Source organism: Centruroides sculpturatus, unplaced genomic scaffold, assembly GCF_000671375.1.
Source record: "Centruroides sculpturatus isolate CEXI.00-Female unplaced genomic scaffold, Cexi_2.0 scaffold532, whole genome shotgun sequence".
Taxonomy (NCBI): domain Eukaryota; kingdom Metazoa; phylum Arthropoda; class Arachnida; order Scorpiones; family Buthidae; genus Centruroides; species Centruroides sculpturatus.
The window spans coordinates 143,704-163,178 of record NW_019384733.1 but is presented as its reverse complement, the minus strand read 5'-3'; the positions used below and the strand labels follow the sequence as shown (position 1 = coordinate 163,178).

The 19,475-nt window shown below is 31.1% G+C and overlaps 3 protein-coding genes across 3 annotated transcripts in view; 1 reads left to right on the top strand and 2 right to left on the bottom strand.

Annotated features, from left to right (window-relative positions):
* Nucleotides 1-2,331: 2,331 nt before the first annotated feature.
* LOC111628240 (transmembrane protein 256-like) lies at nt 2,332-6,474 on the bottom strand. The gene is made up of 3 exons (XM_023371990.1): nt 6,135-6,474; nt 4,915-5,036; nt 2,332-3,275 (listed from the first exon to the last, which is right to left on the bottom strand). Exons 1-3 carry the CDS (start codon nt 6,292-6,294, stop codon nt 3,132-3,134), a joined length of 426 nt encoding a protein of 141 aa, XP_023227758.1. The 5' UTR covers nt 6,295-6,474; the 3' UTR covers nt 2,332-3,131.
* A 1,649-nt stretch (nt 6,475-8,123) lies between these two features.
* LOC111628239 lies at nt 8,124-11,735 on the bottom strand. Its single transcript, XM_023371989.1, has 4 exons — nt 11,523-11,735; nt 11,052-11,244; nt 10,793-10,936; nt 8,124-9,847 (listed from the first exon to the last, which is right to left on the bottom strand). Exons 1-4 carry the CDS (start codon nt 11,570-11,572, stop codon nt 8,207-8,209), a joined length of 2,028 nt encoding a protein of 675 aa, XP_023227757.1. The 5' UTR covers nt 11,573-11,735; the 3' UTR covers nt 8,124-8,206.
* A 2,703-nt stretch (nt 11,736-14,438) lies between these two features.
* The window catches only part of LOC111628234 (carnitine O-palmitoyltransferase 2, mitochondrial-like), a 58,655-nt gene continuing 53,618 nt past the window's right edge, over nt 14,439-19,475 (top strand). The window contains exon 1 of the mRNA XM_023371977.1: nt 14,439-14,604. Coding sequence (XP_023227745.1) covers nt 14,554-14,604 — 51 coding nt within the window. The 5' untranslated portion in view covers nt 14,439-14,553. The remainder of the gene's footprint in view (nt 14,605-19,475) is intronic.

The window sequence follows — 19,475 nt, the reverse complement described above, 5'->3', positions numbered from 1 at the left end:
TTTTTGAACTCCTTCTGAGTCCTTTATCAGGTTTATTTTTGTTTGTTTTTGTTATCTACACACTAATTGGTTCAGTATACATCAGTAAAAAAATCCGTGTTTGAATAACCCTACTAAGCAGTAACAAGCAGATAAACAAGCTTAATATGTTCTACTAAGTACATTGAAGGATCAAACACTAATAATACATGGTTATTCTGTGTACAAATGTACTTTCTAGGTTAGTTTTTGATTTATGACCACACCTTGGTAACCTAACCTGATCATAAGTAGAGGAGCACCGGTAGTTTGAGTTTGGGTTCTCAATCAAAACAGATTTGCCAAATAAGTTTGTTAACCAAACAGTTATTCAAACTTTTTATTAATTTTTAAACTTTTAAATTATGTAATACAATTCCAAGCCTGGAGCCAAACCTTCAAAATCCAGAGAAGTGGTGACCCTACTTAGATATGCTACTAAACTAATTATATTATAACAATATAGAAACACATTTCTGTGTAACATTTTTATAGTAATAATATGGAAATACTAATACATTTGTGAGGACCCAAACGGGGTCCGAAAGCAGGCCATTAACGACTTTTTAAATGAGTCAAGTTTCGTAGTGCGAAAGAGCGAACTTAAAGATCGGATTTAAACAATGAACCTTTTGTCTTGTTAAAAGATTTTAAACAATAGATAGAGTAAAGTCGAGGAAAACGAGGTTGGAGAGGAGTCGTGTTCCGACGCGACGTTGACCTCTCCCGCGCCCTTCCTGGGGTTTCGAATTGTCACCATGTGATGAGGAGAGACCAATGGAGAGACGACCGTGGGGGAAAAATCGATAAAACCGCATTTTTGGGAACTTTACGGGGTCTTGGGTTTTGGTGTGTAGTGCTCACCTGTCGGGATTTGGTGCTCCCGACCGAGACGCAACGAAGGCTCTTCCGATGACCTAGGAACTGGTTTTGCCAACCCGTCCACTCTAGGATCGCCGAGGCCCGACTTGTCAACCGAGGACCTCACTACAAAGGCTGGTGCGTGCCCAGGGGCCATCGTTCTCTGCGTCCACAGTGCCGAAAGCTCCCTAGGGACCAATCGAACATTCGAACTGTCCGATTTTTAGGAACTGTGACAGAAACCCATCGTGGGATAGGCTCTTGCCCGCATTAGGTTGTTGTAAGAACGATTTATGTATATTATTAAATGGTTTTATATGGTAAACCTGTCTCGTTGAGTCATTCCGCGCCCACACGACAGAATTGACCGCTCGGCTGTCGAAAACACCTCACCCCTAATCGGCTGGCCTCACACATTGATGGTAAATCAAATATACTACAATAGTACTTCCAATGTAAATAAATTATACTTTTAAGTCTATTCCACTATTCTAGTCTATTCCTATTCAATGAGAAATAATTTCAAAAATATGTTTAGCAAAGGAGTGCAGAATGTTTCTCAAAAACTTTTCAGATGTAAAACAAGCTATTATTTATTGTGACATTGTTACAATGCTCTCAATTTTAGCAGTATTGCCCCTGTACAGCATACTTTTCCTGTTAAAAATAGTCATGCCAGTCATTTATATAACTCCATTCAAGAGAACATATTTGAATTGAAATAATGTGATTTCCAGTCCAAACCAGAAGTTTGTATATAGTTAATCAGGACCTTCTGCCCCTAAGCTTTCCATATCTGGTCTTAACTATCTATCTAACTCCATTCTTGAGATTAAGGAAGAAAGGGGACATGCAGATAGATGCCAGTGGGAATTTACAGATCTGCAATTTTTGAAAATTGCAACACAATATCTTTTAAATTTCAAACTTCATTTACTATTTTCACTTCTTCAAATAGATTATAAAGACTTGGAGAGGCTAATTTTTAGGGTAGAAACAGATAGCATTTTCCATTGATTCAACCATGGACTTGACTGTCATTTTGATTATAATCCTACGTAATCTAATGGGACAAAATGCCACGTCATTGCTATTCATTTACAGTTGACACAAGTTTAAAATACAAGTTTTTCTAATGTAAGGGGTACAATTCAGGAAAATGGGCTGCCAAGATATATGCAAGTCAAAGAGGTTGTGAACTGCGGGTATAAATTATTAAAACAATTGCTACAATACCTTATTTAATATCTTGGAAGATATTTATAACATTTGAATTTTTAAGAACAGATTAATTTCTAAAATATGTTGTAAAATTAATTACAAACCAAACCATAATTTAACTTCTACAAAAAAATATATTTTATTTATTTCATTTATTTATTTATTTTACATTTAATACATTTTAATAATATAAATTTCAAATATATATAGTATATATGGAATGATGTGGATTCCATAAACAATTTCATTTTAAACATAATAATAATAAATTGTTGAATTATAATTATTAATTACATATTGATAATATATTTGAAGTATACAAAATGAAACTAAAGTATTACAACTTTCATTAGCTGTAAAACCTGCTCCCATATATATTAATACTTTGATTTGGATTATGCCATTATAAAGCAAAAATGAAGTTTCTTACTATTCTCATTGTATCTACTGTATATTATGATTACAAAACACAATCAAAAATTATGTTTGATTTACAGGCAATGAGTTATACTTTGAATAAATAAACAGACATTTTAACAAAATAATTTATTATTTTCTTAATATCACACAGATACTTGAGATTGTTTTAACAACTATTTCTCAGGTTGAGTTTATCACAACTACATTGCTGCTTTATTCTTCAGATTAAACTCATTGCACATTGTTACATTTTGTAAAAGAAAAAGTGTCTAATCCACTTTGCCATTGAATAACACAGTAAGATCAGGATTAGGAATGTCATTGTAAAAAACACTATATTCCAATATACAGCATTTAGAAAGAAATTCAGTTTGAATGAAATATGTATTATGCATGGTAGGAATATATATATACAACTTAACTCTTAATAAAACTTCACAAATCTAGCACCATTATAATAAAATGTAGTTTTCAATAATTCAATAAATTTCTAGTGCTTTTAAAAGTTGTAAGGTAACTTTAAGTTCATTTTGTATTATTCTAATAATTTTATTGTTATAAACTTTATAAATGTAATATCAAAGTCTACAAATATATTAACAAATTACATTTTACAGTAGCATGCATAGCCAACCCAGTATAAATGCAATGCCTCCATATGGTGTAATTTTTGCTATTCCTTCATTTCCAGTAATACCAGTAATATAGCATGATCCACAAAATATTGAAATTCCAGTGAGAAAAAACAGTCCTACCTAAAAAAGTTATTGATACTTAACAACAAAAGAAAATCAAACATTTTATTCAACTATAAACTATTACTGTTATTGTTTCGTGTAAAATTAGAAATTCTGCAGAATATAGAAAATTTCTTTAACTACATGCTTAATCTGTAAGTGGTTTCAGTCTTGCTCATCTTCAGTCAAAACAAAACTTTTGATGAAATTCCACTGAATGCTACTTCTATTTCAAACATCTTGTCTACCTTAAATTCAAATCAGAACCTCTAGTTCTTGAGGTTTGAATGTGGATTAAATGTCAGGAAGCCATTAGAGAATTAAGAATTTGAAAGTTCTCATTTGAATTTAAAAAGATAGACAAAGCATTGAAAATCAGTGTTTTATCTAGGACACCTTGGGGAGTAGTTTTACCCTCTGAACATTAGAAATCCCACCAATGCAGTATAAGCAAGTATTCAAAATATATGCCCCATAAAATTAAACAAATTCATGTTCACAAGTACAGAAAAGTACACTTTTAGTAAGACACATAAGCAGTAAAAAGTTTATTGAAAACACACATATAGTTGCTTGCCAAACAATTCATATTTAAAGACATCTCGTAACAGGTCACATAGATAGGACTGAATGAATTTCAAGGTGGGTGAATAAGTGGAAAAGGAGATTTTAGGGCAAGCACTAGCCCACTTTTGCACAGTCCATGTTGTGGAATCTAGATAAAACAGTGGTTTGAAATAGCAGCAGCATTTGATGGAATTTGGAACATTGACAGTTTTGTTTTGATTCTGAATATGGATAAGATGCTCTTACAGTAGGTTATAAAATGTACAAAATTATGACTTCAGAAAAAGCAGATAGTTATTGTAATATATTATATTATTTTAAGAACTATAAAAAAAATTATCATTATAAAAATATGCTTAACCTGACATATTTTTATAATGATAATTTTATTTAATAGTTGTTAAAACAATCTCAAGTATCTGTGTGATATTAAGAAAACATATATTTATAATGATATTTTTATTTGCAATCCTGCTTATTCCAGACATTTAATTACAATGTCTTTGCCAATAACCATTCTTGGTTACTTTTAGCAAATTACTAATATATCAGGTTTTGGGATGTTTTTTATGAAGAGACCTTATGAAATACTTTTTATTAAATGATATAGTATAAAAAAAGTTTATAAAATGTTATTAAATATTATGTTATAATGTAATGTGTACAGGACTTATAAGTACTGTAGTTTAAAATTCTTATGACAAAATTTAAGTAAAACTAAAGATGCAGAAGTTTCTAGATATAAGAAATGAGTTTTAAAAATTGTTTACAAAACAAAAATTATAAATGAGAAAATGGAAAAATAGTTTAGCATATAAAATGCATTTTTCAATACAACTGCTCCATTTCAAAAATAGTTTGTTTAAGTAGCTCAAGACATTACAATAGAAATAAAAATTTGCTTCCTTAGTTAATAGTTTGTTTTTGTGTGATTAATATACAAAATTAAAATAATTTTTAAAATATAATAAAAGTATAACAAGCAATTTATCAAAAATTTTCATTCTCATAAATATTTTTTTATCCAGATAAGTAATTTTATTCAATTTAAATAAAATGTTCAATAATAACCTCTATATTTATTACTTACTACAGTAGGTTTATTTGTTAAAGGTATTCCTAATAATGCCAAAGCATGAACAAAATGATAAAAATTTCCAATTGCAAATACTTTTTTTCTTTCGTCTGAGATTTCTTTATTTGGATCAAGAACTGAAAAAGATAATTAATTTTACTAAAACTATGAAAAAGACAATTTAATTTAAGTTAAAATTTTAACAATAAATTTTTTGATTTATTTCTATATTTTAATAAAAAAAATAATACAGATTGATAAATAACAGTTTTAAAAACAATTACTTTTATTAATAAATGAAAATTGTCTCTAAGTAATCAAAATTTATTTCAATATTAATTTCTATTGGCTATAACTTGTACTGTTCTCAGAGGTACCTAAGGATGGGACACCGTCAACTGGGCAATGCCCAAGTGGGCTACCATTAACTGGGCACCAGACATCTTGGGCAACAAAATAAGAGATGAATAATAAATAAATTACAAAATTTTTTGTCTTTTTTATAAAAATCATCATTCTTTCTGTTGATCTACTATCTGGTAAATTTAAATAATATTTTTTAAGAAACGAGTTAAAAGAACATTTTGTAATTAACAAACATATTATTTATAGGCCTACATATTACATACTTTTATTTATTTATTTCCACATAAATAGAAAAGTCTTGAAGGATAGTACTTGATATTTACCTCCAAAATTAACAAATATAGGTAAAAACAAAGACAACAATTATGTACATTACATTAAACATTAAATACAATAAACAAAAATATAAAAATTGTCTATTGGCATTACTGGTAAATATGTTTAATTAAAGAGTACCAGCACTTTCAAAGGTATACAACCGTCTTTTTCAGGTAATATGACAGATGGAACATTATAAATCTAGGGCTATATAGCTAACACTACATCTGGAGCAAAATAGTGATATGCAGGTACATTTTTTGGATCTCACCATAAAACGTAATGAAAATAATAACATAAGAACATAATTTAAATCTATATACTAAATATTCATCAAAAGGATAGTAATACAGCAACTATAAATAAAATTTCACTCTAAACTTGATTTTGTTTAAATATTGAAACAAACTACATTCAATGAGATTTAGAAATCTAACAATACTCAGAAATCAGATTTCAAATATAGCCTACACTATATTACAATGTTTGATATATAACTATTAACTTTCTTTAAAATCCAATGTGCACGGACAAATTAAACATTTAGTTACCGTGATTTCCAAACGCGCCAAATACCACAGCCAAAGCACCTATTATTCCAGCTATCCGAACAAAATCATTTGAACGAATACGAAACTTATTTGATTGCTCATTATCATCTACAGAATAAGCTTTCATTTCGTCTTCTGTCAATCTTTTAAAGGAAACCATCTTTATTTTTAATCAGATTAAATTCTCAGCTTATACTGTACGTTACGTAAGTCTGTTTGCTGTTGAAATAGTGTACTTGTTTACACGCTGTTTCAAAAGCCAACGAACTGTTATCGTAACATAGGAAGCAGAAACCTATGACACGTGTGTTGCATTATGTTGTCAATAATATTTTTTACGACGTACGCGATCTTTCCATCACCGAACGGACAAAGTTTACATTTCACACCACACGACCACGTTGCCAACCTTACGGGATAAAATTATCGTAAATCCATCTCCACCCCTTACACTTAGGCCTACGCCCTTTATCCGTAGAAATATTAACTAGGTTCCCCTTATATTAGAATTTCTTAAACTTTTTATCTGCCATCCCTTCTTAAAACAAAAATTTTTAGACCCCATTTTACAATGTTTTTATATAGTGTAAAAAACCTCTGAATGGGTATAATATAACATCTACGTTTCTTCATACAGTTTCAACATATCAAGCATTAACAAATATGTAACACATTTTCGTATACCGTACTTATTTCATGTACATAAGCAGACGCGAATTTAGAGCGAGCGATATAGTTCTCGCAAAGGAAAACCATGCACAAGCGAGAAGCGAGAAATCTCGCTGGCGTGAGCGATTTTCTGGTTCTCGCACATATCTGACAGGGTTTGATATTTATCGCATCTCTCCTCTTCTCGCCACATATTCTCGCTCGCTCGCTCGCGTCTGCGTAGTCGCACCCTTACTTTTTCCAAATTTTTGTGACCCTCTAAAATTTTTAGTCTACTCTTCGAATGCTCTTGATCCCTAGTTTAGGAAAGTGTATCATAGAGTAAGTACATAGGGTAGTTTAGGAAATTTTTCCCTGAAAGATGTTATATAGATAATTGGCATGACTCTTTTCCTAACAGGAAAAGCATGATGTACAGGGGCAAGCCACTAATATTTTGAGGTGGAGAGCATATATTTTTAAAATTAAATAAATTAAAAATATGATCAAAAATTGCATCCCGGCATTGTGACCATGTCACAATAAATAATTGCTCGTTTTGATTTTTTTGAGAATTTATACAACGTATAAATTTGCAAAAAACAATCAAACCATTTTATTTATTACTGCATTAATTTATACGCTGTATAAATTGCAAAATACAGTATAAAAAATTATGTATAGATTTATCACGAATAATAGCAACATGTCATATTAATATACGTGGTAAATCTATTAAACATACATGTATATAGTATGTGTGCTATATATTGTCTCTCTCTGTTCTAAACTTTTTTGATCGCTCTGCACCAAATTTTTTATTTATGTTCTGGGACCTGAGGAAAAAAGACTTCCAAGAAATCTGGACACCGCTGTTCTCCCCTAACTTCATCCCTCTTATTAATTCCTAAACCTTTGCTCGATCTGCACCAAATTTTTTGTACTTATTCTCTGAAATCCCGAGGAAAATAGACGTCCACAAAATCTGGACATCCCACTCTTTTCCTCATTTATTTATTTTTTATTATTAACGTCATTAGCAAAACTAAAAAGCTATAATCAATAAAAAATCAACGAGTCCTTAAAGAGTCGACAGTCAAAAAGGTTTTGAGACTCTGTACCAACCCATTGGTTACGCGGAACTCGAGATTAACTTATGGTATTTAATGGTTTTACCCATTGATGAGCAATTTGCACAGATAAAAAATAAATTTTAACTTTTTGTTATGATAATTCACCATTACAAAGAAACTAAAAGATCTGTTTAATAGAGTCCAAAGCGGTTAAATAGTTAATTTATAACAATAATCATTTTGAAACCGTTCGAAAACTATGAAATGCAAATTTATTGTTTTATAGTATAAATTTTGTATAATCATATATAATTTTAAATACAGAAATGTGTGCAAATCGATGTCTTTCAATCATTTTGAAGAATCTTTTTCGTTTTCATTTTCTTCATCGTTTTCGATCGTTTCGGAAGATGATTTACACAAAGTATCTTGAACATTTTTAAAAATTTCATTAATCTCAGTCGAAACGGAAGTATTAGATACAGCAAAATCTTCAAATTCTGAAGAAGGAGATAAAATTCCAGGCATATATTCGCATTTGTTCAATATTGAGTGTCGCGAAGATTTATCATAATGTTCAAATACTTCTTGTACTGGTTTTTTATTGAAGGTCTGAAAGTGCCATTGGAGTCGTCTGTCAGCTCGAAGTTTCCAGTATTCTTCAATCTCATTCAGGTAATTCATCATTTCGAAAGCAAAACTTCTCGCTAAATCATTTCGTTTTAATTTCTCCATCAGTAAATTACTTTCTGTAATCTCTAGATCAGACCACTTTTCGATATTCTGGTCGATTCTTTTTGTATCTGTGCCATCTCCGAACCCGCCTTTAGGTTTTACAGATGGAGGTCGAGAGATCATGCATTTATGGTACCCAATAGGAAGCGACTTTGTGAGTTTCTGTTTGCAAAATTCTTTCTTCACGTTAATATCGAACCATTCCGACATTTCTGAAACGAATTCCTTCGAAATGTATTCGTCCAGTTTTTCAATTTTCTCACTATTTGTCTGATTATGAGAACCTTCCAAATCTGTCATATTATTATAGGGAAAGAGGGGTCTAGATGTGGTCACACTTGGTTTAAATTCTGTTTTTCTTTCCAAAATGGCATTCTGTTCTTTCTTCAAATCGACAGAAACTTTACGTGAAGACTTAAAATTGTAGAAACTACATAAACTGAAAAATTCAGAACTGTTAGCACTTTCAACCATTTCTGTCCATCGATCCGTTTTTACTTTTTCATCTTTCATTTTATCTGAAAATGCTGATTTGTTAATCAAGTACGAAAAGACATTTTTATTGTCCATTTTATTTAAAGCATTGATCGAAAATTTGGATTTATGATAATTATATTTTTTACGTTTGTTATGTTTTTTGAGTTTTTCTTTCAGTACTTGACTCTTAATCCCCATTCCTTGAATTCTTTTTTGCTCATCAGTCGTATGTATTAACTTTTTCTTTAGCGACAATAAGAAAATGTCTAACCATAAAGAATTGGATTTCCTTTTCTTCAAATTGGGATTAACATTTTCTTGATTATGATCCTTTGCTAAATTTTCTGAATTGTATTTTGATGTTCTAATAATAATTTGGACATCATCCTCAGTATCAGAGTCAGATTGATCCGATCGAATATCTTCACTTTCGAACCAGCTCATTCCGGAATTTCTCCTAATTTCGTGTCGATCGTCGCATTCTTTGAGAAGTTTGAAGATTTCTAATTGTTCTCGAAAAAATGGCAATTCGATATTATCCTCAACCTTGACATCATCTTTACTTCCGTTACTTTCCGTATATGCGCTTTCTGATTCTTTATCACTTTCATTTATCTTTTCATTAGTCACATCAGCAAAAGCGCTGATGGAAACTTCATCATCGCCAACATTTTTTTCATTCCGAGATCTACCCCTGTTTGTTCTCCGATTAAAATATCCGTTCTCTTCCAGTTCTTCTTGTTCTGAATATTCTCTCTTGACTACTTGTTCCTCAGAAGTCTGTAATGAAATTAGTATTTTAAACTTTACTTTTATATAAAAAAAAAGGATTAAATTAGTTGAAGTACAGTATTTACGAAAAAACTTGGAAAAGATCAAATATCTACTTCTATTTGTAGTGAAATAAGAGACACGGTTTCTTGTGAGCTGTTTATCAATTTAAACAATACCTATGTTAAATCGATGTTACTAACTTAAGAAAAAGGATTAGATTAATGATCCAAATTTCCTTGTTTCTCTTCCCGATTGGGTCTCTCTCCTGTCCAAGTGAAAACTGAGATCAGTTCGGGTCGCGAGAAAGGTTTGCTTTGGATGGTCTACTCGACATCATCCCTTTGACTCTGACCGGGAGATGTTGATAAAACCAAGAAACCTGCACTCGTATTTTAGCCCGCTGTTTCCTTTCTTCTCACACTTTAGAATTTTAACGATTTCGCGTGATGTCTCCTTGGCTGTCAAACGTTCCCCTTTTCCGATTCGATATTCTAACTTCGATTTAGCACATGTGCGAGTCACCTCAGGACTCCTCGTCGCGTTTGTTTGGATAACTACAGATTTTTTTCTCTCCTTACATAACTTTCGTTTCGTTTTTGCTTTAACAATTTCTGTATAATTAACGCAATTAACACGATTTCAAACTACGCATGAAACTTCATATATAGTTGCTTGAAATCCGATGATTCATTTGTAATAAACCTGTATATTGATTTTTTTTTACTTCTAACCATAAAGACAAGGACCACAAGAACAGAAATCTTGCTAAAATATGCTTTGGCTCATCAATATAATCAACTGGATTGTTGATTATATTGATGATGACAGTTAATTCTTATATTTTGTCACAAATAGATTGACATTATAAAAATATTTGCTTAGCATACATTTAATTAAGTAGCTTATGATTCTTTTACTAATAAAGTGTCGGATCCTACGGACAGAATTTACCTGAGTTTTATCTATACTCTTTTGACGCCAGAAAATTCTGGTTCGGTTACATCTGGGAGTCTTTTGTCTTCTATAATTCATTCTTTGCATATTTCTGAACCTAGGAGGACGGTTTATCCAAGATGAACAAGTGGGACCATTCATCTATTAAAAAAAGTATATTTACATCCATATAAAATTAAATAGGTATATAAAGTTTAATATTTTCAACAGTTGATGGTAAAGATGAAGAAATAAAATTGTGTTGATTCTTGCTTACCAAGTCTCGTGTTGAAACGGCAAATTCTGCATGTTGAAAAGTATAAGAACTAGGAGGAAAGAAGGGTGGTACAAAGTAAGCCATATAATTATCCATAAATGAAATATAGTTATAAGTTGGATCTGTGGCAACGAATCCAGATATATAGTCATCCGCGGATTGAAAATTAACAGGATTAGGCCTACGTTGTCTCCTGGTATCATTGAAAGAAAGTATTTATTTTGTATGTAAGATTATAAAATGATGAAATTTGAAAACTTATTGTAATTTAAAAGACTAAACTGTTAAATTCAGAAACCAAAATTTTACTTTACTTATGGACCAAAGAAAAAAAATTGAATAATGAATTATTTTGGTTTTTTGGAATTAAGCACAAATTTGCTACGGAGAATAATTTTGGTTTATTATACGTAGCTATATGTCTTTCTTAAAAAACTATAAGATCATAATTTAACATATTTCTATTGTTACCTGTATACTGAACCACGTTTATAAAATTGCCGATTACGACGCAATTCCATGATTTCTTTTTATAATAAAACGGTAAAATATATGTAAATTTTTACGTGAATTATCAGAAAATGTGTAAAATAACAATACGATGAAATCTAATAATTCGTAAGAAATCGTTTTGTTTCGAACTCTTTGCTAATTTTAAATTTAAAAAATAATCTTGTGCATTTTGGTTCTATTCGCGAGATTCGAGAAGCGATTTACTTAATTATTTTTCGATTATAAAATTTTAGTTTTAATAAATTTATTTTTTTAAATTTTAATAGTTTTAGACATAAAAGTTATTACAAATGATTCCGTCCACCAGTAGCGCAGTGGATAAAATCTTTCCTATCAATCCAAAACCATTAATTTAAAATATTTTCATTTTTTGTAAAGAAATTAGCGCACCAACCACCGCGTGATTTAGTTGTCACTCTTAAAAAGTTATATGCCAATCATTCAACATTTTTTTCTTCAAACCTAAATAACCCTTTGAAATAACTGATTTGAGAAAAAGAACGAAGTTTTTAATACTTAACCTTCCTTAGGTTAACTACTTCAACCATAGTTAAACATTAACAGAAAATAAACCTACATAAAAAGCAACAACAAACCACACTTCTGTTGAGTTTACATCTAATTAGATGCATGTATTTTGAAAGATTTACTTATAATTCAAAGAAATTCTTACTTTTATTCATATGGAAGACTTATTACTAAAGCAAAACCTTCTTTCAAAGGCATTTGCTTCATACAAGTACTGTACAGTCAAATATATCTATAACGGAATATGTAATATAACGAGAAAACCTGTTATTAACGGAAAATTTCTTCGGTCTCTTGAATTCTTTTGCAAAATTAATGTAAATAAAAATAAAAATATTTATTAATCGAAACTTTGTTCTAGCGGGTGGTGATTGTTCGGTCGAGTACCGAGGTACCGCTATATTTGATTAATTAACGCCATTATAATATACGAGATACACACATCGAGAAATTTATTAATCGCATTAATCAAGTATACCTGTAGCAGGTAACGTGTATATAGCGGAAACTTGTCTACTACGGAAGAGAGTTGTTCGGTCCCTTGGAGTTCCGTTATAGACATGTTTGACTATATAAGGTATTTCGCTTCTGTTTTTATTCATACGCCTAAATTTTCTTTAAATTTTGCAAGAACAAGGCAAATGCTTGTTTTTATTCGTATGGCTCAATATCTCTATCCGACTGGTTGGGCAGTTTAATATGCTTAAGGAACTAGCACGCAAACTTCACTTGTCTTACAATTAACACATTTCCCATTTTTCTTATTGCTTTCTTTATTCGGTTTATTAAATTTTACTCAAGTCAATCTCCCGCAACCAAATTAAAAAAAATTATCACATTTAGATCATTTAATTGACTCTTGAGAATGAGACATTTTCAAAGAGCCGAACTCACAAACGGGTGACGCCATCATAGATCAGCCCTTGTAATCCGAAATATTTTCATTCTCGCTACTTCGCGTTTTTTTCCCCTCTTTCATTCTGTCTATGAGTACTAATAGACTTATTTCGAACCCACTGAGCGCTAGGACAGAATGTATATAACAGAATGGTTGGGGACAGGTATCCCATACATCCGGAAAGGACCGCCAATGAAAAATTCCTTGTGTGCATATACATTTGGACAACTGATCCAAATCCTGTATACAAACGAACTATAGCAATCTGATCAATCTCTTTCCGCTTATACAAACGCTATCTAGGATCAACTGAATCGCGATCAAACTAATCCGAGCGGATGGTAGGATCGTTTGAATCGGATAAAACAGACTAAAGATGGCGACCTCCGTGGTTAAAGTTAAGCTGAAAGTTGGCAGCAAAGAAATATGTTTAACTGTCGACAATGAAAAGTATTTAAAACTTAAAATAAATGGTAGTAAAAACATTGTTAAAATATCCGATAAACTGAGATTAAAAAAAAGAGTAGTAAGAGACAGTTTTGCGAAATTGTACGTTAAGTATGAATGGCTGCATTCTCCCATCTTGCCATTATGTAAGCAGTTTTATTCCCGGAGTAAATGCGATTCGATTCTACTTGTATACTTTTCGCCAACTAACACACGATAGAAGCGACCTATTTCACGCGACAAAGATTGATCCGATCTGTAAGATCGATCCGTCTGAAACTAAAAGTGCATCCCTGGAGTTGTTTCTTCCCGGATTTGATCCTGGTCCCCAAAGCGGTAAGCTGAACAGTAACCAGATCAGCCATCTAGCTGTCTCATCATCATCATCAAGAGAAATAAATAATATTCCCAAGTTTTGTCATACTTTTATTTTCATTTGGTGTATTTTCATACGGTGTTTGGAATTTGTTACTCCGAAAGTTGGCAACCTATTGGGGACCTGGAATCGAATCCCAGCGGTCGACAAACCCGAAGAATTTTTCATGAGCGATTTGTTTTAGATACGGCATCAATATCCGTTATAACCCCCTTGACAAAGTTTGATCCTTATTACAGTCCACCCGAGAGCATAAACCTTCCGATAAGTCTTCCCATTAGCATAAAATCCTCCATTTAGCCGAAGTTACGCGCAACACTTGCATTTCAAAACTTTTTAAAAGTTCAATATTTTAAGTGCTTATATTATTTTATATTTATTATCGTTTATAATTCTGTCAATTTAATTATAAATAACAAGTTAATCGAGTAACTTTTAAAACAAATATAGTGTAATTCATTCAACATAAATAAGTAATAACAAGAGAAAATATTTGCAATTTCGACGATTCAATAAAATATTTCGTAAAATATTTTATGATAATGTATTTCGTAGGAAATATTTCCTAAAAATTATTAAAAATTAAATTTAATACCATGTAGAGGCAGAGGATAAGAATTAAAAATCAGGACCACGCCTCTAGATGGCAGATAAATAACATCGAATCACACTGTGCTTATCATGTAGTATTGTGTGATGCTTTGTACTGACCCTTTAATACTTTAATTTTTTTTACAGAAATGAATCGACTACTCAATTATAATAGATGGAATGTGAAAAATCTTATAGAAGTACGCTTATATTTGCTAATTATTTTGTAGTACTAATTATGTGTATTAATTTTATTTTGTGGTATAGATTTTATCTCTGCCATAGGCCATTATATACAGTAAACATTTTTAAATCATCCTAATATGAGCAAAAACCAAAGGAATCAAAAGGGTGATGATGATTCTATGCCAATGCTATTGGGTTTGTCCCTTCTAGTTAGACTAGGGGTCCCCAAACTTTTTATCTCGTCGACCCCTTTATAGAATATTTGCCTTCTTATCGACCCCCAGATTAAGTATTTGACAAAAACTTTAAATCATTTTTGCATTTCTAATGTTAAGCGATAAGGAGACCTGCATAACAACCCTACAAAAGAATTTATAGTTCCCATATTTTATAAAATCTACCCAATAACATTAACAGAAAAAGATATTTTTCACTGATTTATAATCTTAAAAAATAATAGCAAAATTATGGATAGATGGAAATTTGCCTATAGTTCTTAAACCGTACATGTCATAATATGTAAAATACACACTTATTTTTGAAAACATAACATTAGTTATATTGGATGAAAAAACCTCTTACTGTCATTTTTTGTGACTAGTACTGATTGCCTTAAAAATATGTAGACATACCTTTTTATTAAAATAGTTGATATTAGTGGGATGGATGTCTCTGAAGAGAAGCAGCAAGATTATTGATATTCGGTTGAAAATTGGTAAGTTTTAGTCGCAAATCGCCACGGTTTTCCAAGTTCAATCTGTTCCTCTGTCTTGTCAAAATTGTGTTAGCTTGGCTAAAACCAACTTCAACCACGTATGAAGTTGGGAATGCAAGTAAGAAAGGTTCGGCTTCTGCTCTGAGCTTGGGATATTTAGTGGCAATATTGTTATTGCTCCAAAATTCACTGGTGTTTTTATTTTTAAACAACGCTTTAGCTTCGAGATCTACACCTATTTCACTCAATTCCTCTTCTAAGCCAGTTTCACTACCTTCATTATCTATTTTTACATCAAATGGATTAGCAAACCATTCGGGAACATGCATATTCTCCAAGTCTTCGAAACGTGCTTTAAAGTCATCTCTTAATTTAACAAGATGTTTAATATATAATCTCCAAATCACGGTTGGAAATCTTTTCATTTTCTTTTAGTACTCGCAAGTTTGAAAAATATTTAAAATCGGATCGTGCCAGTGAAGATTTAAATAGCTCCATTTTTACTTGAAAGGCCATTTTTTCTTGCAAATGCTTCTGCACTATATTAATGATTTTTGATATATTACGATATTTTCTCTGTAAAGGACAAAATATCTACATTTAGATATAAAATACTTAGAGTGACAACCCTACTAGAGTGTAACAGTGCAACGTATGTCTGTGTATAATGAACTACCAGCGTTCATAACATGTTTGCAACACTAGTACAGTTGCCAGATGCGCTAAAACAGTAACATATGCTTAAAGCGCGTAGGCTAAGGCAAAACTCAAGTTATAACTAGGGTAGTCAGTAATGTTGTTTATCATATTTGTGTTTTGAATTTTTATTGGAATATTCTATTTTTTTCCTAGACAATTTAATTGATCTTCTTTGGTATTAATCAACTCCCTTTCGACCCTCGTGTAATCAACCCCTGGAGAACTCTTATTGACCACTTTGGGGATCCCTAAGTTAGACAGACCAACCCAATAGTAATTTTGAGAATGTTTAGAGAAATTTTATTATTCTGTGTGTTATAAATAATCTAGCTTTGTTAGTGTATATGTACTATATTTTGGTAATACACTTTATATTGTGTAAGTATTTAGGTCTGTGTTTACTCTACATTCTTGGGTATTAAGAGCAGTGGCACACTCTGGATTTAATCTTGGGGGAACGGAGTTAAACGGATAAAAAAAACTTTTTGATGTGAATTTGATTAAATTCCTACCTTACGTGATCATTTATGCATAAGTAGTATAAAAGTAGATGATGCGACTCAATATAAATAAATAAATAAAAAATATATTAATTAGAAAAAGAATTTTGCAAAAATTTTTAGTGCTTCTTTCCGTTTTTCTTTGGAGGGTGCCTTGGCCCCTCGAAAGAAATTTGCGTGTGGATGACAAATCCCCCTGTTAAGAACCAAGTGTGCATCTGAGAATGTGAGGACCCTAAATGACTAGAAATGAGCCGTGTTCCTGGCAACTAATTTGCATAAAATTTCCAGGAACCAACACCCTTAGAATCTGCGCATGTCTGTGGGTGTCCAAACTCTACTAAAATCTGCCTAAGTTACCTCAAAGGTCAAAGGTTGATCGTAGAATACTAGGGAGGAAAAGCCATGTTTTCCAACACCTAATTTGCATAATTTTACAGGGGACAAACTCCTTTATGATGCACATGTGTCCCTAACTGTCTAAATTCTATCGAAACACCCAAAATCATATTGGGTCAAAGGTCAATTGCCTATATTATATCGAGAATGAGTTATCTTCTAATTTGCATAATATCACGCTATACCACATGTGGACCCTCTGGGTGTGCCACTGATTTAAGGCCTTTTAATCAAGCTGATCATGGGTTTGGCAGGCCTACAATGGAAAAGCTGAATGTGAAGGATGGGTCTAATACATTTGGGACATACTATCCTCTTGAAAAATTTTTGGGATTTTTCAATCTCTAATTCAATTGTGTCTTCACAGTGGTAAGCTGATACCTTTAACCATGTTGACCTTCCAATCATATATAGTATTCTAGCTTGTAAAGAGGAAAAGATAAAATTTTAAATGTCTTCTGATAGTCTTTAAATTTTTTTTCTTTGAATTTCTGATTTTACAATCATTTAGTATTGCAAGAGGTAAGTTTTGGAAGGTAATCATATTATATGAAGGATTGCTCTGATTTGTGATTTCTTTTGGTTTTTCTACCTGTATAAAAATGATATGTAATCTTTCCAATGCACTGATATTCTCTGGTAGTGCAAAATCTTATCACATATATATAAAATTTTTTTGACAAAATTATAATTGTTAGTATTACATAAAATAGTGTATATTGAACAATGTATGAGTGAAAGTTTTAACTTTATCTTTGTGTTGTATGATTTATATTAATGTAACCTAGTTAATCATGTTAATAAATACCTTAAACTAGGATTGATTGAATTTCTGTTAAGCTTCTAATAAATTATGAAATATTTTTTCTAATTGATGGTATAGAAATATTGTGCATTCACTATGATTTGTTTGTTGTTTATAGTAAATTCTACAATTTTTTCTACTTATTCCTGTTAGTAATCAGTATATAAAAGGAAGGACAAATGGAAAAAAATTATAAAAAGTGTCAACTAAAATGTGATCATATGCATAGTGTCTTGTCATTTAACTGAAAGGAAAATGGCATGACTTGATAATTTTGAATTGTAATTTAATATATCACTATTTAATATGAATTTTTAATTCATAACAAAACTAAATTTTGTTATATAAAATCTAGCGAGTCTTCAATTTTTTTTTAACCCAGTGTTACTTTTAAATGAAAAGTTAAAAATTTTGCAGATAGAATTGTTTCAGATGTGATGCTATTTTTCATAATTTTTCAAATTATCTGTTCTAAAGTTTCTTATTCTCCTTCCGTATATTTCAAATAAGTATGATATAATTCCTTATGGTATTTTTTATACTTTAATTTTTATATTGATTTTTTAATTATTAATAAATTTTATTTCTTGAACCGCACAAATAGAAGCAAATTGCACTGATATATATATATTTTTTTTAAATTTAAAATTAGCAAAGAGTTTGATACAAAATGACCTTTTATGAATTATTAGACTTCATATTATTGTTGTTACTCTTTAGTTTCAAGTCAAATATTTATAATTCATAAGTGAAAGGAATAAATCAATATAAAGTAAATATGTAGAATTTTAAATTCTTGTTAGATGCCAGAGGAAAATTGCTTAAAAAATGAAAGAAAAAAAATGTTGGAAGTGAGCTTACTGAACCTTCAATTGATGATCAGAAGTTTAAAAACTACATGAACCTAGACATAAAATTTGAAAATCAAATTAAATCATTAATATAGAAAAATATACAAAAACAATTATGTAAAATTATTATTTCAGAATTTTAGGTGAAAATTCTAGAACTATTGGACCAAATTTTGATATGAAAAATATAATCTTAAACTGTCTAAAAAAATTAAAAAATAAGAAATAAAAAATAGCTTGAAATTTGTATAAAACTTATTGTGTTTTATTTATTTACAAATATTTAGAAATATATATTTGATGAAAGATGCACATGCATAAACTGTTGAAATATACATGATGTGGCCAGAAAATAATGAGACTGTGATTGCCTGTACTCAATGTCTGCACATGGGCCTAAGTGAGTGGGTAACAACCTTGAACAAATTAGAACAAGCACCGCGACTCTCAACTTGTTACTGCTATTAGATTGCTGCGAGTGACTGTGTTGTTAGCAAGTGTTGGAAAAATGGCCAGCTTGAAAGAGGAGCAGCGTATCAACCTGAAATTTTTGGTGAAATTGAAAAAACTGCCACTGAATCTTTGCACCTGCTATGTGAAGCATACAGAGATGCATGTTTTTGTCTTGCATGAGTTCAAATGGCACAGAAGATTTTGAGGGCCAAGAGGATGTGAAAGACGATGAATGTTGTGGACAGCCTAGCATATCAAAAACTGAGGAAAACGTACGAAAAGCATAACAAATTGTGAACCAATACTATTACAAAGAAGTTCTGGAATCTTTGTGGGAATGGATCAGAAGAAAGTGACAACACTTGTGGCAAAATGGTTTTATCCTTTATCATCCAGCCCATTCTGCTCTGTTAGTGAAGCAGTTTTTGGCCAAGAAGGGAGTCACACTACTTGAACACTCACC

Coding starts and splice junctions, on each gene's coding strand:
- LOC111628239 (XM_023371989.1), bottom strand. CDS start 11,572: ATGGAATTGCGTCGTAATCGGCAATTTTATAAACGTGGTTCAGTATAC. Junction 10,937..11,051: donor CCGTTTCAACACGAGACTTG/GTAAGCAAGAAT, acceptor TTTTTTTAATAG/ATGAATGGTCCCACTTGTTC. Junction 9,848..10,792: donor AGAGTATAGATAAAACTCAG/GTAAATTCTGTC, acceptor ATTTCATTACAG/ACTTCTGAGGAACAAGTAGT.
- LOC111628240 (XM_023371990.1), bottom strand. CDS start 6,294: ATGGTTTCCTTTAAAAGATTGACAGAAGACGAAATGAAAGCTTATTCT. Junction 5,037..6,134: donor TGGCGCGTTTGGAAATCACG/GTAACTAAATGT, acceptor TATCTTTTTCAG/TTCTTGATCCAAATAAAGAA. Junction 3,276..4,914: donor TAACAAATAAACCTACTGTA/GTAAGTAATAAA, acceptor TAACTTTTTTAG/GTAGGACTGTTTTTTCTCAC.